This window comes from Schistocerca americana, chromosome 1 (genome assembly GCF_021461395.2).
Source record: "Schistocerca americana isolate TAMUIC-IGC-003095 chromosome 1, iqSchAmer2.1, whole genome shotgun sequence".
Lineage (NCBI taxonomy): Eukaryota > Metazoa > Arthropoda > Insecta > Orthoptera > Acrididae > Schistocerca > Schistocerca americana.
This window is the reverse complement of record NC_060119.1, coordinates 1,041,344,561-1,041,362,542: the sequence shown is the minus strand read 5'-3', so window position 1 is coordinate 1,041,362,542 and position 17,982 is coordinate 1,041,344,561. Positions and strand designations below refer to the sequence as shown.

General features: G+C 41.8%; 1 protein-coding gene across 1 annotated transcript in view; it reads right to left on the bottom strand.

Annotated features, from left to right (window-relative positions):
* The window catches only part of LOC124549450 (phospholipase B1, membrane-associated-like), a 271,696-nt gene that overhangs the window by 105,446 nt on the left and 148,268 nt on the right, over positions 1–17,982 (bottom strand). The window contains exons 6-7 of the mRNA XM_047125245.1: positions 16,961–17,112; positions 2,043–2,211 (exon numbers count right to left, since the gene is read on the bottom strand). Coding sequence (XP_046981201.1) covers positions 2,043–2,211; positions 16,961–17,112 — 321 coding nt within the window. The remainder of the gene's footprint in view (positions 1–2,042; positions 2,212–16,960; positions 17,113–17,982) is intronic.

The following is a 17,982-nucleotide window of genomic DNA, read 5'->3' as shown; positions in this document are numbered from 1 at the left end:
TATCATCCTTTCTTCTAGTGTTGTAGCTATGCACTTCGCTGCTATTTATGAATTGGGATAGGTTATTTCATTAGTGAATATTTGTATTGCGAAGGTATTGTGAATATCCAGAGTTATTTAAATAAAGATCTGCAAGGTGATCTTGGGTGGGCTCCAGCTATTATTCTGATTACACGCTATTGTGCAATGAGTACTTTCTCTCTTAATGACGAATTGCCCCAAAATACGATGCCATATGAAAGCAGTGAATGAAGATAGGCATAGTAAGCTAATTTACTGATATGTATATCACCAAAATTTGCAATAACCCTAATAGCATAAGTAACTCAACCTAACTGTTTCAGAAGATCATCAATGTGTTTCTTCCAATTCAATTACTCATCAATGCACACACCCAGAAATTTTGAGTATTCTGCCTTAGCAACAGACTTCTGTTCATCGTCAATATTTATCAATGGTGTTGTGCCATTTACTGTACAGAATTGTATAAACTGTGTTTTCTTAAAATTTAGTAAGAGTCAATTTGCATAGAACCACTTAGTAATTTTCTGAAAGAGATAATTTGCAATTTGGTCAGCTGATTCTTGCATTTGGGTGTGATTACTATACTCGTATCATCAGCAAAAAGACCTAACTTTGCATCTTCATGAATATAGAGTGGCAAGTCGGTAATAAATATTAAGAACAATAAGGGACACAAGACTGAACTCTGTGGGACACCATTCTTGATACCTCGCCAATTGGAGTTCCGTGCTGATTTTTGCAGACTACCTGTACTGTTAATTTCAACCTTCTGCATTCTTCCAGTTAAGTATGAATTAAACCATTTGTGTACTGTCCCACTCATGCCACAATAATTAAGCTTATCTAGAAGAATTTCATGATTCACACAATCAAAAGCCTTTGAGAGATCACAAAATACCCCAATGGGTGATGTTTGGTTATTCAATGCAGAGGCTTACCGACAATCATTCTTCCCACGCGCTAGTCGCAGGTGGAACAAGGTTGGAGGGCTCAGTTAGTGGTACAAAAGTACCTTCCGTCACACACCATTAGGTGGCTTACGTAGTATGATGTAAATGTAGATGGAGATTTTATCTATCCTTGAAATCTTCAGGATTGTGTGGATTACATTTTTCCGAAAGTTTGGTATTACATCTCCAGTTACATAGATTCTACAAAGCAGCTTGACTAGTTGTATGGGTGCCACTCCCCATATTTTTGAAATTCGGAAGGAATGTTATCCATTTCTTCAATCTTATTTGAGTAAAGCGTTATAATATCCGTGAAACTGTGACTACGAACTGCATCACCTATGCGAGCTTCCATATCGACTCCAATTTTTTCTTCTGTCACGTCATCATGCAGTTCCTTCCTCTTTCCACCTACCTGCTCTTTCCCTTGCGTGCACCTCTTGCCTTTACTTCTAATTTCACCGAAGGCTGTTTAGGACTTTCTGTTTGATGTACCTGTTCTTACAGCGACCTAAACGACGTAAGGTATCTGACGGACAGACACCAGTGTTTTAGAGTGTTGGTTTTAGTTCTTAATTAGTTGACTTTATGAAAGTCTTTACATTCTCAACTGACGGCACACATTCCATTAAGTCCAGTCATCGAGCTACTGTTCCTTCTGAAAGGAATGTTGAAACGAATATGTCTTACAAGGTATAACTGTGTGGTGGATCGGGTCTCGAATCCAGATGCTTGTTGAAGCATATTGCGCACTCCCATTAAACTTGGTGTACACATTTGTTAGTCGTTTGATCACTGCTTGAAAGAGAAGTTCCAGAAATGAAAACGCAGTTCTAACAAGGGAGTTTATCGTGATTAAAAGATGTTCAAATTGAGAGATTCTGCTAAATGTCTAGTGCTGAATCACAAATTTGTTTACAGGAATTTGCAGAGGCTATACGCAGTTTAAAATGAAGTGATAAGCGCAAATAAAGACGTGCCATTTATGAAGCACTTGTACAAAGCGACGCTTGTGTTTTCTTGGCTACCTGGATGCGCTGACACCTTTTAAGTCGTGGTAGCACCTACCGAGCGCGTGTCCCTTCTGGCTGAAGTGGAAGCAGTCGTGCGTCAGGAAGGAGATGTCGATGGCCTCCTTCCGCCGCTGCTCCGGATCCGCGGGCGTGTTGAACGCCTTGAAGAAGGGCTGCAGCACCACCGTGAAGTCGTCACGCGTGTCGTACCTCCCGCTCGCCACCTGCGGGCAAGGGCGGAACGGAGAATGGAATACAAAACGTTTCAGAAGTGCAGTTTAACCAAGCGCAATAAAGAAGTTCATAGTTCATGGTACGTTTTACGGACAATGGACGTAAATAAATATTTCTGCGTCAGCATGTGTTTTCAAGTACAGGTAATAATTAAGACTTTTTACTTTATTCGTCTATTTTCCTTATATTTTTACTAACGATGGACTTTCAGACCATGGCTACAGTAGGTTTAGCGTTGCCGCCACAAACGGCGGTAATTACACAATGTGACCGGTGGCCGCGCTCGTATGGCGCCGGAGGAGCATGGAGACGGCGACGTAACCGGCCGCAGATTAGGCGGAAGACAGTTCCTTTCAGGCAGCCACCTCGAATGAACAACCGTCAGCTGATTCAAAGTCGCTGAATACAATACACACAGAGCTGCTGTTAAACCTGTCGAGGCCTAAGGTCATGGTCCACGAAGCTCTTCTAACATTTCGTCCAGAACTGTGCTGGATATCTTCAGATGCGTTGCTGTTTCATTGGGTCTTGAGTCGGCAAGCCTCAATGCTGGGGCAACGCTTCTGAAGATCAGCGCCGTTCTGGAAGTCACGTTAGGAACAGAAGAGTTTCGTGGACCACGACCTTATACCCCTAAAGGTTTATCAGCATCAATATCATCTGCTCGTGAAAGACTTCATTCTATAACGATACACGCTGCCAGATAAGAAGTGCGAAGCACCCGGGAGGAGTGAAGGAAAATGAAAAGTTACATCACGTTTTGAGACGGCATCTGAGGTTATTTCAGTTATTAAAAAATCCAGTCAAATTTAAAGACATCTTGGTAATATGAGCCCACCTGTCTGTATGACACTCCACCTCCTCTGGCTTGGAACGGTGTCATACATCCCCTCTATCCTCTTCTGAGGCAATTTGGTTCATAACTTTTGTAACTAGTCCTTGATATCCTGTATATTGGCACAGAGATGGAGTTAACGTCTGAGCTGTGCCATTGGCGACAGAGGTACGAATCCTAGTGGCCATTGGTTTACCTCCACACCAGTCAGGCATGTTCAATGGCGGGACGTGCAATGTCCTATTAATACATGGCTCGACGATACTATCGCATGAGAGATAAGACATGGGGACGCAGGATGTCCTTGACGTACCTTTGTGACTTTTGCATTCCCTCAGTAACTCCCATCTGTGACCTGAAGTCATAACCCGATGGCTGCTACAACATGCCTCCAGGAGTAACACCACTGCGCCGCCACAAATGACTGGAAGAGTGGGACGTCTCCCCACATTCTCGCCAATTGTGGCCACACAGAACTGTGCAGAACCACGGTTTATCCCCGAAAACAATGTGACGCCATTCACCAGCAATCCATGCTTCCCTGTCACTGCACTACATCGAACACAGCCTGCGGATGGGACTTAATTCCCTAGTCCGGCTGCTGCTGGTTTATGACCAGTGGTGCGGGATGACACAGAATATTGCAGGGAGTTCATTACTTGTGCTCGAATGGCAGGTGCAGATGTGAAGGGGTGCACGGCACTGCGATCCTCCCTTGGGCTGGTACAATTTTGTTGACTGGAATCTTGATGGCTCAGATGGTTCAAATGGCTCTGAGCACTATGCGACTTAACTTCTGAGGTCATCAGTCCCCTAGAACTTAGAACTACTTAAACCTAACTAACCTAAGGACATCACACACATCCATGCCTGAGGCAGGATTCGAACCTGCGACCGTAGCGATCGCGCAGTTCCAGAATGTAGCGCCTAGAACTGCTCGGCCACTTGGGCCGGCGACAAAGTTATCCAAAAATTTAACCCTCATAAATTAGTAGACCGAAAATCTAAAAGAATGTGGGCCGCGTGTTGCAGCTTCATGAAAGCTTCATGAAAGTATCGCCGATAGACAAGTCATTGATCGGTTACCGTCTCAATGGAGCGCAGTTTCTACTGTACCAGCGTATTATACTTTTGAGTAGGGGAAAGTGTTCAAATATGGAACTCGTTTCAAAATTTAGCCTCTAACCAGCCCTGTAATAGAATTTTAATATATTTTCTTACTTCATTAGGAAATTAAAGCACTCACTCTGTGTGTGCTGCGGTTTCTTTCTGAAACTACAAAAAAATTTCCGGGACAGTAACGTTTTTCCAGACATGAAAACTGATCCAGGGTACAATGTGGCCATGTAACTAGGAACAAATATTCTGCTCAAATTTAAAAGTGTTGGAATCAAGAAAATCTTGTCAATACTCTACTTAATAGAGTATGCGTTAAATTATTACTCTGCTGCATGCCCATAATCAGTAAGTCAAATTAAATTAATAAGTAGTATTATCAAAAACCAGTTACAAGCTAAAACAATTTCGAAATAGAACTTGTTGGCAATTAAACATATTTTCATTTTCAGTACAGTCATTTATTAGCAAACAACACGTGTTCCATGGTGAAGAGACCCTCTGTTTCAAGGCACAAGATGGAACAGTACTGACAAAGTTTGGCTTAACCGTTCACACGTTATGTAGTTAGTTTTAAAAATATACGGAATTTTCCTCACTATAAAGTACTGTAACTGAGGAATTAGTAATATCTTCAAAATAACTTTAATGTATTATACATTATTTAAATATGTAGAAGTACTACTATTTACAAACGCTGCACGGAACATAATCTCACGTCTCACTACAACAAAAACTGTAGAAAGTACCAAAAATTGCTTATAGCGGTCACTAGGGAGTGTTCCTTTATGTGGCACTAAAATCTATCACTAGACTGGAACACCGACTAGGAAACACTATGTGTTACTAGATACACTACTCTCCAGGTACAGGAAACTCTTCTATTTGGAGGTAGATTTCCCGGTATCGAGGACTTGAATGCACACATTATTCCAGCAGAATACATTTATGGTATAACTGTGACAGTAAGAGTTGAAATACTCTTTCAACAGGAGGGTAAGCATATTGCTCAAGCACTGTCCGATACTGAAGACGAACAAACCAATAAAAAGGTTCTAAGAAATAAGCAATACCATCACCTCATTTACTCATTAATTATTGGTTCAATAAAATATCAGCAAAAGTAACTATCATTTATGTCTCATCAAAGAGAAGTCTTTTACATTCTAATGTTCGGGTAGGTGCTAGTGTTGGTGCGGGAGGGGAGGAGGCCAGGGTATTAGCTAACATGTAACTGAACTCATGGACAATGATCTGATAAAGGTTTGGTATCACTGATCTAAGCGGACTGAAATTAGTTAATAACAAAATCAAAAGCATCAATAATTTTAGTTAGATAAAATCTAGTTTAAAAAAGGAAGGAAAATCAAACGTTGAAATTAATTAGTAACGGTTAGAGGGTCATTGGGGTACTTAACGTAACCTTACGGAGCGGGAATGTGACGAAAGGAACGAAAAGTGTCATACTCAAGTCGATATTAGAATGTACAGTCTTGTATGGAACAGATACGTAGACAATTAGTCAGAAACATATAACCAGAACATTAGAGATGGACTTTGAAGATTAGAAAAAAATGACAAGAAAAGTAAATGTAAGGAACAACCAAGTGTTAAAGAGAATGGAAGTGAAAGAAGGAATGTGTGTTGTGCTGAACAGAAGAAAATAGCAGTGGTACGAACATGTAAGAGTAATGGAGGAAACAAGAATACAAAAGCTTACACTGGAATAGAAAACTGAGAAAAGACAGAAAAGAGGATGACCCATGACTGTGATGTGGCTGCGAACTGTTCAGTTGATAGTGAGAAACCGTGGAGCAGAAGAAGAGACTATAAGATCGAAATAGATGTAGGAACATTTTGAAAATACAGTGTTCAATACTTGAGTGAAAATTTGTCACAATTTCTGAGCTATTGTTACGTTGGAGATACTGTATCGAAGAAACGTTAGTTAACATAATACACAACGTTAAGTTTCAGGTATTTATTGTATAAAGTAATAATAATTAGTGCTGGCCTCTGTGGTCACTTAAAAGCTGAAGCGACGAGTAAATGCGTATCAGTGTTGACTCTGAAACATAAGCAGAAGTAGAATTCAAAGAGCTTGTATTACGGTTTTTATACTGTTAACAACAGGTGGGGTCTTAGCAATTCTCCTGCATCTTAACTATATTATCAGTAAATTATCGAACCTGAAGATTTTGGAAAAAATTTCAAGGTTATCAAGAAATCCAGGCAAGTTTCCTTAGCTACACATATGTCAATGGATGTTTCATATCTAAATCAATGTATCCTAGAACTATTCAAATTGAGTAGCGCAGGTACCCGCATCACGGGGTAATTATTACGAAATATCTCAAATTTTTCTATCATAAAGTACATGAGCTTCAGGAAAAAATTGGAAGAAAATTCTAGATAAAGATAAGACTCTTGACCTAAGCGAAACCTAACTGCATGTACAGTACAAAAGTTGCGAAATCAAGCTGATTCTCTTCGCAACGGCGAAGTTGAGAAATGAGTGGTAGCAGGTGAGCCGCATTTAGGCAGAAAAAAGAGTGAGACCTGAACTGGGTGATGCAATAAACCACCTTTCACCAGTGGCTTATACTGGCTGATGGAGGTAGGTGTGATATGTAGGTCCGTCGTCAGTCTAAAGTTTTTGTTTCTGACTTTATCGAACCAAATCACATACTTCATTGGAGTGACGAATTGCTACGTTCTCTGCATTCACAGAGAATTGACCCGCCCATGACATTTCTGTTCAACTGTATGTCGGTTTTTTATAAACTGTTGCCGTTAATAGTGTCTTTGGCGGAGATTCTTTAGAATTATGTTTAGTCTCTCTAAGAATCTTCAGCGAAAATATGTATTTCAACTGCAGAAACAATGCATTAATAAGACAACAATTAGAAAGAGAGAGGGAATGCAGGTCAAAGTTTAATGCTCCATCGACGTCGAGGTCGACGTCTTTAGGGACGGAGAATAAACTCGTTTGTACAATGATGGAATTGACTAGGCGAACTAGTCACTTAGAAAGCATGGGAAACCGGTATCACTAACGTCGTTTCCACACATGAAAATATGATATCTTAAGCGAGAAGACTGCAACCAATGCAAAAGTTACGGGTACTCGATATCCCCACGTAGAATTTTTTGATCCTCCGCACTTTTATCCTCCTCTACATTACTCCTAAATTCTGTCTTTCGTGTTAAACAGATATTTATGCTTGACGTTCATAATGAAAATGTCCCAGGGACATGGTGCAGCCTTACAAGACAGCGAATGAGTTTTGCTGAAGATAATGCACATGAGAAAGTATGTGTGTCAGGGAGTTTCACCACTTACGCTAAACATCCTTCGGTATGACCGCGGATGTGTGAAGACCAAAGATAACATCAGATCACTTGTGATAGCAACCAAAACAATAACCATGAAGCAGAAAAACCAGAGCAAGCTTCATAAGGCTTTGAACAGGCAGACGAAAGAACAAGAGATAACCCCAGAATAATTCAACAATTAAGATAACGTGATAAAAAATGTTCTGCAAAGTGAAGACTAAGGTGTAACAATAGTGCTCTATAATTCTGCCATATCTTTTTCAACATTGGTGACTCTCTTTTGCGGCGCTTCGACAAGCTTCAGGAGATAACTTGCGTAGTGAAAAACCGCTTCAGTTGTAATTAGGCCTTTATTAATGGATCACTACCGGTTTCGTGGAACTAAAAGAGCCACACCTTCAGGTGAACATCTCTATAACAATAAAGCCAGAAGAAATAACAACCCTGAGATATACACTGACATGGTAAATTATTCTAAGATTTAAAAAAAAATTATAATTTTTTTCAAAAATAATAAGAACTTTTGCATGAGAATATCAAAATGTAAGTACTCGCATAACTAAAACATCACAGCGAAAAAGCTCGGAACTTTGTATCCAACATTCGTTGTCCGTCAGAACAAAACACTGCGAAAAGGCGATATGTCGCAGAATAAAATAGTCGGATTACAATACAGTGAACGGGTGCTATTCAAATCATGCCTTAGTGATGAACTGGTAAGGTGAAAATAAATGAAAACTATTAAGACATAATATTGGGCCAGTATGGAAACCCAAGAAGCAGTTGCCACAAAATGGAGGGATGTTCAACCTGGACCACACCAATCAAAAAAAAAGCTACTGACGAAAAAGGAGAACCTGGAAACCTCACTTATCGCTTCGTCGATCTGTACGGAATCGTGAACAGGGGACGCGACCGCGTTCTGTGTCATATCGACGTAAACAGCTTGCCTGAGGGTTGCTCGCGCATGCGCTGAGGATGCGCGGTCTCGAGCGAATGATTGGTGGTCTTTTTTGGGATACACGAATGGTGAATGAGAACAAAGAATACTGGGATGAAAAAGGACAAAAGCTTTTTCTTTAAAAACGATCTGTGGAATAACAATATGACAACGGCAGTTGACATAGTTTTTCTTTAATAATGCCCGTAAGCTATGCTTAAGTTGGTACGTGTAATGACGTAAAAGAGGAGTATTATATACAGCAACGAAGCAGATATGCCGGCATCGTCCACTGAATAAACCCTAAAACTTAAAGAACCTTAAAATTCTAAATAGTATTATTTCGTAAAAATGTTTAAAAAATTCTATAGCCGGCCGGAGTGGGCGCGCGGTTAAAGGCGCTTCAGTCTGGAACCGCGCGACCGCTACGTCGCAGGTTCGAATCCTGCCTCGGGCATGGATGTGTGTGATGTCCTTAGGATAGTTAGGTTTAAGTAGTTCTAAGTTCTAGGGGACTGATGACCTCAGATGTTAGGTCCCATAGTGCTCAGAGTCATTTTTGAAAATTCTATACTTTGAGAGTTAAAAGGATCCTAGATCGTAGTGGATTTGGATACTTATTAAAAGTACATGAAACTTACGAAAACTTACATAAATGTTAAAACATACTTGAAAGGAAGACGTGGGGAAACTGAGACAATAAGGAGGACGCGTAGGAGGTGCGCAGGTGAAATGGGGAGGAGTAGGGGCAGGAAAATGGAAAGGCAAAGGAGGAACAAAAGGGAACTAGCTAAAGAAAGTACAGAGTATTACGACAAATAACTTAGGCAGTCGAAATTTGCCAAAATGCTACAGTGTCTCAACTTCGTTTGTCCATTCAGGGTTTGATGTGGGAACCGACTAATGGCTCTGATAATTTCGACAACTTCCAGTATGCTTGTGTCTGGCCCTTTTTTTCTGCAAAATTCTTAAGTCAGTAGTGAGAACGGTGCCTGACTGCCTCTGTTCGCGAATGTGGGTACTCAAGGCAGATTCTGAGCTAGAAAGTCTAAGATGTTCTTTAAACTTGGTGCTAAGGCTCCCCCCCCTGTTTCTCCGACGTACTCCACGGGCAATAATTGGAAGTGATGCAGTACACCCCAGTCGCATTATATGTGGAACAATTGGCATGTTCTCTGTGCCTATACTTTGTGCCAACGGTACTGGGAATGAAGAGAGCCGGTTGAATATTTTTAGACCTCAACTGTTTGCCGATCTTTTCGGAAATATTGCGGAAATATGGTACTTTACGATACGTGATACCAGTGTCCTTCCAACTATCGACATTGATAAAGGTGCTGTCCCTTGGGTTGGGTTTTCTTCATGTCTATCCGAAAACACCCCGTCTAACACCATTGACGAACTCACTGTCATAGCCATTTTTGTAGGCTGTGTAGTGTATGATTCGAAACTCTCTACCAAACGCTTCCTTTCACAACGGGACACTACGGAGGAAAATGAAAACAACCTGAAAGCTGGCATTTTCTACTTGATAGGGTGATTGAAGGAGCTACGAATCACTATATCAGTGGTAGTTGCATTCTGTAAATATCGAATTCGGTTTTAGTACCATGTAATCTTAAGTTCCAGACACAGTAACGTGAACGTGCCCACCCCCCTCCTCATTGTGTTGAACTGTAAATTGAAAGCCAGCCGCTGTGGCCGAGCGGTTCTAGCCGCTTCACTCTGGAACCGCGCGACCGCTACGGTCGCAGGTTAGAATCCTGCCTCGGGCATGGATGTGTGTAATGTCCTTAGGTTCGTTAGGTTTAAGTAGTTTTAAGTCTACGGGACTGATGTCCTCAGATGTTAAGTCCTATAGTGCTCAGAGCCATTTGAACCATTTCTGTAAATTGAATGTTCTCATGTAAGACATTTAACACGTCCATGAACTGACATCATTCCTCGCGTGTCCCATTGAAAATTCTGTCAGTTCAGCCTGGGGAGAAAAGTGAACGTTATTTTCGAAGCTCGTTCCGGTGACGACAGAGTGTCACGACACTGTATTGCCACATATGGCTGCGCGTCCGGTTGGCCTCTTCGAAACAAACCGATGGGACACCATCTACAAAATTGCAGCCGCTGAAAGGAGTGGAAAATTTGAAGTGTTTCTCTGCTATCTTCTGCTTACTGGAAACAACTGTTTTACGGAGAAAAGCGTCCTTGTGGTTGGTCAGTCCGCCCCCACTTAAGTCTGTCGCTCTCTGTACGCAGAAAAGATGGCAGAACGCGGGTTTGAACCGTCGCCCATCCGGATGCTAGTCCACTGTGCGAATCACTGAGCTACCTCGCTCGGTGTGATGCAGTTTCGATTTGGAGAGAACTTACAGGTCGCGGACGAGGAGAGATGCAACAATCAGTTGCTGCTCCGTGACCAACTAAATTGGTTGGGATCCTCTACGACGATCAAACTCCGTCGTTAGGAGCAGTGTGGAATCCTCAGTAGTGATGATTTCAGTATCGTTTTACGTAAACTCTGACGGAAAGGAAATCGTTTATTAATCAGGAAGGATTCACTCTGTGTGTCGTGGGCCCAGTCGATTTTCATCGTTCTTTTCGTTATGTGGCATGGGCTGGCTTTGATGATTCATATATTAATGGAAAGAGGTGAACTTTGCTTTCGAATCTTTGTTTTTGAGTGGAATGGAATACCAATAGCAATCATTAACAATGTATAAGAACAATTGCTGTAATAAGTGACATAGCCGAGCTGTCTAAGGCGCTGCAGGCCTGGACTGTGCAGCTGGTCCCGGCGGAGGTTCGAGTCCTTCCTCGGGCATGGGTGTGTGTGTTTGTCCTTAGGATAATTTAGGTTAAGCAGTGTGTAAGCTTAGGGACTGATGACCTTAGCAGTTAAGTCCCATAAGATCTCACACACATTTGAACATTTGAACAATAAGTGACAGAGGCCGAAGACGAGTTTGCGCCTTCACAATGACAATTCGCTTCAAATCCGACAGGAATTACTTCTTAGTGAATAGTGAACCATTTTCCGAGTGAACAATGCGAAGGGAAATGCTTTCTATGAACAACTGGAGTCGCCTACACTGTAAAAGGCTGTTGTTAACAACAGCACATACACTAATGAGCCATCGCATTACAACCATCTGGTTAATGGCCTGTTTGTCCGAAATGCATAAATGATTCTGCGAATCAGGGATCCGACAGTTTGTGGAGGTATGTGACATTAGATGTCTTCTCACAAGTCATCTATTCCGCGTAAACACCAGGCCGCTGATACGCGTACGCGCTGATGGCGCCCAACAGTGATCCAGATGGGTTCCATAGGATTTATATAAGGCGAATTTGGTCACCGAGACATGAACGTGAGTTCAGTATAATGCTCCTCAGAACCCTGTATCACAATTCTGGCTCCGACACACGGTGAAGGATCACATCGCCGTCGGGGAAGACATCAAGCATGAAGGGATGCAGGTGGTCCGCAGCTGTCAGCGTGTCTTCGATTATTACCACAGGTCCCACGCAAGAGCAGGAGACTGTCTCTCATGACATGAAACTGCTCCCGCCAGCCCGCGTATCTGGCTCGCTGCACGTTTCGAACTACCGTTCACCTCGATGACGGCGTTTGTGGGAACGACTAGAGACCTAGTGTAGCAAAAATGTGATTCACCCGAAGGGCTGACTCGTTTCCACTGATCGACGGTCGCATCCTGAGGCTGACTCTCTTCCACTGATCGATGGTCGAATCCTGATGGTCCCGTGGCCACTGGAATCCTATTTGACGATGTCCGTTCGGCCAACATGTGAAGACGTAGGAGTGGTTTGCTGCGGAACTCCATGTTCAACCAAGTACTGTGACCTGTGTGCTCCTAAACATTTGTGCGTGCACCAGCATTCTGCTCTTTCTGCAAAGATGCCACAGACCACCATCTATCCTATTTTACAGAGCAGTCAAACCTCCGAATTCTATGTTCTGTGAGGGGTCGTGGACGTTCGTTTAGCGCCTAGTGGTAGTTTCACTGTCCTTCGTCCTCTTTCGTAGATGCTCACGACAGTAGCAAGTGAACATTCGATCAGATTCATCGTTTTCGAGATACTCGTTCACAGTCTCTCCGTAACAATAATCTTCCCTTTGTCCAGGTCGCCTATCTCAACGGATTTCCTTATTTGCAGCCTAGATGTTCGCTAGGGTGATCTCCCATCCGTGTCTGCCCCGCTTACATACTTGGAAAAGGTGGACATATATAAGTGGACAGGACATTTCTTTGCGTATAGTCTCAGGATGAGTGGAAATTTCATGTTACGAGAGGAAATCAGTCGCGTGTGACATTTGTGGAATAGCCGACTTACGGCAGTGACGGTTGTATCTTTGAACTTGTGTGTCTTTGGCTCATTTGTAGAGCGAAGAGTAGTCCAGTGTTGGAGTGAGCTGGCAGAACTTTTAATGTAATACATATTGGACAAGGATTTTCCTGAACGGAATTGTTAGCAATTATTAATCTGGCGGAAGGATTTACAGGCCCAGCATTTATGGAACAGAGAGAATGAATTTCCATTAGGGGTATGTTTTTAAGGTAATAATTTTTGCTGCTGTGTACTGATAATGTTAGCAATTCTTGAAACTGAACAGTCCACCTCCCCACCTCAGCTTAGTTCATTTCAGCTCAATTCAATCTGCATACCCGTAAAAACGTTGCCTTATGAGGCTTTCGTAAAGAAAGTACAGTGCTTGGTTTTCTGTGAGTTTTATGTTCTTGTGAGATAAGAGTTTAAAATACACCATTGTCATTGTAATGAATGAATTAGCGTTTTCAATTCAAGTAACAAGATTTTTTAGCATGAGAAAATCTTCCCGATTTTTTTCCATGTACTTTAGTTATACTTTACCATATATTAGCTAGCGCAATTTATTCATGCTGTGCTGTTGCTACTGATTATGCTGTAATTTTTCGCGTCAGTTTTTTTTCATTTTTTGGTTGTTCTTTCGTCTCTCTTCTCACGTTTCCATTTCGCAAATGCTAAGCATTTTCTTTGTAATTCAAGTTTTTAATGGGCCAGTGAACAGTGTGTGTTTCATTATTTTGCTACGTAATTTCAGTGTTTCAGTTTTTTTTTTTGGACAACACACAGTTCGGTTTTGGTAGTGGTTTTTAAGTAACAGTTATATTTAATTTTCTGCACCGTGAACGGCAGTTAGCTCTGTCTTTATGCAAAAATGCGCACTGAGACATGCTGTTCGCAGTAGTAATTTCAGTTCAAACTTTTTATAACAGTTTTATAACAGTACGTTCAGTTTTGAGTAAAAAGCAGGCAAACATTTTAATGCTCATGAACGAACGAACGATCGAGTAGAGCAAATAACTTTCAACTTTTGCTACCTCGTCACGTGCCCGCAACGTCGACAGGCGGCATATAACGTCGCGGTTGGCTTCGATCAAAATTTTTTGGCTTAGCAGCGTACATTTCCACGTCTTTCAAATGATACAATACATGGAGAGCACTGACTACCCAATGAGTTATTTGCCCTCCAGTCTGTGGAAAGAATAGTTGCGACTGGAGATGATTCTGTGATGTTATGCGAGTTTTTCTTGTACCAAGAAAAGGGCCCACTCAATCAGTTAACCGTGAACATGAAGCAGGTAGTTTATTTTAAAATGGTTGGTGACTTTATTACAGATTTTACAGCCGCTGAGGTGACAAAAGTTAAGGGATACCATCTACTATCGTGCGGGACCACCGTTTGTCCGTCATAGTGTGGCAACTCGACATGCCATGGAATCTACAAGTCGCTGGAAGTCTCCTGCATCATTGACAGTTCCGTGCAGAAATATCGAGCCACGCTGCCTCTTAAGCTGTCCATAACTGCGAAAGTGTTGCCGGTGCAGGATTTAGTGTACGAACTGATCTGTCGATTATGTCCAACAAATGTTCGATGGGATTCAGGTCGAGCGATCTGGGTAGCTAAATCATTCCTTCAAATCGCTCAGAATCCTCAACAAACGAAATGCAAACAGGAAGTCCATGAGTGGCTGCAAACGCTCTGCAAGTAGCCGAACATACCAATTTGCAGTCAACGATCCGTTCAGTGTGACCAGAGGACCTAGTGCATGTCATGTAAAAACAGCCCTCACCATTTTCGAACCACCACCAGCTTGCACAGTGCCTTGTTGGCAACTTGGATCCATGGCTTCGTTGGGTCTTCATTATCTCCAAGTCCACCATCAACTCTTACCAACTGAAACGGGGTGTTATCTGACCAGATAACGGTTTTCTAGTCGTATAGGATCCAACCGATATGATTCGAGTCGAGGAGAGGCGTTGCAGGCGATGCCGTGCTGTTAGAAAAGGCTCTCGCTTCGGTCGTCTACTGCCACAGCCCATTAACGCAAAATTTCGCAGCACTGTCGTAACGGATGCGTTCGTCGTATATCCCACATTGTTTTTTGCCGATATTTCAGGCAGTGTTGCCTGTTTGTTAGCACTGCCACCTCTATTCATACGCTGCTGCTCTCGGTCGTTAAGTGAAACCGTCGGCCACTGCATTATCCGAGGTGAGAGGTAATGCCAGAAATTCGGTATTCTCTGCATAGTCTTGACACTGTGGATCTCAATAATGATTTCCGGAATGTAATGTCCCATATGTCTAGCTCCAGCTGCCATTCTGCGTTCAAAGTCTGTTAATTTCCGTCGTACGGTTGTAATCAAGTCGGAAACCTTTTCTAATTGACATTTCCATTAATGCCCTGCCGTTTTAGGTCTTTTGTACCATTATCTGTACATATCTATCTCAGGACTTTTGTCACCTAGTTGTGGACACTACAATGTTTTGAGAAAAAACAGAAGTATTCACAGAGCTGCAAGTTGACGTTTACTCACGCACCCTATCACACCCTGACTGGTGCGCTAAATTAATCTTAAACGCCTACAAATGGTCTGGAACAACTAGGAATAGATGGTGAGACGTATCAGTCAACGTTGCGATGTGGCAGATCTACAAAATATAATCATCACTGAGTTGCTTCATCAACATCTACTACGACTCTACAACTAGAAACCACCTTCAGACTATTTCTCTACCATTCCACTCTCTAACAGAATACATGAAAAATGAAAACTGAAATTTTTCCGCACGAGCTCTGGTTTCTCTCATTTTATTACGATCGTCATTTCTCCAGATGTAGGTGGCGACAGTAAAATGTTTTTGTATTGCCGAAATCATATGCCAAAACCTTCACGTACCGCTTGGTAGTATCTGTGCCCTCAAGGAATATCTTGTGTGTGTGTGTTAACTTTATCTGTTTGTGCTGTTTTTACTTGTACTTGTACACAAAGATAAAATGCAAACAAAATTCAAATTTGGCGCCGAACTCTTTGGTGAACAAATGTACACTGACTGGGCCGGGACACACAACAAACAACAATCACACTGTGTTTTGGTGAGGTGAAAAGTGTTTAACTACGTTATTTGTGGAAAATGCTTTTTATAGTTACGTGTGCACCACAACACCGCAGCATGATGCGGAGAATGGAAGTGCTTGCCACACGAAAACTTCAACAAAAACGAATATAGGCGTGAAAACATCGCGACATACTAAATTACATTTTAGAAGATAGGTTAACTCCCAGCAAAAGACTTTCTCATCAACATCGTTTCGTTGCATATGACAAGCTACCTTTAGTAATTAACACACAAGTGATCCAGAAAATTCATACACGCCAAATGTAAAGGCATTTACAAAGAGAAACGATCTGTTGTTTAAACTAAAAATGCACATAAATTTATAATCATTTAACAAAAATGTTCACATTGCAGAATAAATAAAAACGAAAACCCACTGATGATGGCACAGTGGTGCCGAAACATGTTTGGGTACTGAGAAAAGACGGTGTTTTGCATAACTGATGGACCTCACATCCAACAGTTACTATTATCATTATTATTATTATGTGCTGATTACATGCTGGATATATTTCAATGTTGTCTTACTGATCTTTACAGATGAAATGAATGTATTTGTAATGAATGAAAATCTGAGAAATCATTTCCAATTGACTGTTAGGGTTGGTGACAGAGCTCATGAATTTTCTATGGATATAAGGTAACAATAATGTGAGTGTACGATCTGGCCGTGGACTGGTAACAGTAGCCAGCCTGAGTGTGGTTTTTAGGCGTTTTTTCGCGCTGGGTTAGGCAAATGCAGGGCTTGTCTCCAAATTCCGCCTCACGGAGTACAACACACAGACAGTTCAAATACGACCACACACAGAACAAAGTTTAAACGATTGACAGACATAATGGCGCCAACGACTTCACTGCCTTAGCTTAAATTGACGAATGTGACTTCGGGAAGGTCATCCGGCCACGAAGGTAATCAACAAAATAAAATTTGCTAAATCCTGACAAAACGAACTCCACACTAGACGGAGTCAATGGTAGAGACAAGGAAGGAGAATCGAAGAATATTGTGACCGAACGCCATGATGGAAGTGTGGAGTCGCCCCCGTCACTGACCAGTTCCTCCTCGGCGCGTTGGTAGGCCTGCGCCAGCTGCGATATGGCGCCTATCTTGTCGCGGGCGCGTCCGAAGTGCGCACACTGGCAGAAGAACAGGTGCATCATGCGGCACATGAACGTGCGCTTCACCCGCACGCTAACTGACGCATCTGAAACAAGAAAGGAATTTTACTTTGATGAATGGCAAACACCAGAGACTCCAACAAATGGGACACCATATTTTGCTACAAACAGAGATTTGCTTAGTAGGTTCCATAGCGGGGATATGATTCGATTCATCCGTATCGTTGCTCCAAGCACCGATGCTTGACTTATCTTCTAAGGTAACTATGAGGGTCAGCATTACCTCCCATGTTCCTACATTCCTCCGGAACCCAAATTTATCTTCTATGGCGTCGGTTTCTACCAGTTATTCAATTCTTCTATACATAATTTGTTTCAGGTTTACTGTAAATTTACTATAATCACCGCACATCTCGAGCAACGAAGAAGTTACTTTCCCGCCAATAATTTAGGAATTAAGATCTCAGTAATTGTCAACACTGATACAAATTACATCATACGTGTCCATAGGTCGGACATCGAATGGATTTGGTGTCCAGGACATCATCTGGAATTCGTATTCATGCTTCTCCAATCCCTGGATCATATTCTTGTCTTGTGATATGAACTATTTCTTTGTAAATTCCTTCGATTGTTGATAAATTGTCAATTATGAATAGAAGCAAGTTGTGAGGAATAATATTCATTTATATTAAAAATGAAGAAATTCCTCCAGCTGTATTTAAGGTGTCGATTTTATATTGGCAACTAGTTTCAACGTTGTAACAACGTCATCTTCAAGCCCATACACGTATTGACGTCAACTGCGTGCGGCTGATACTAGAAGTCAGTGGCCCATACTAGAAGTCGACTGCGATGCTGAATGAACAAATAGTCACGATAAAAAATTTTTCGAGCTATTCGAAAATATTATTTGTACACAATGTTCCTTTTATTATTTTAATACTTAATTTCCT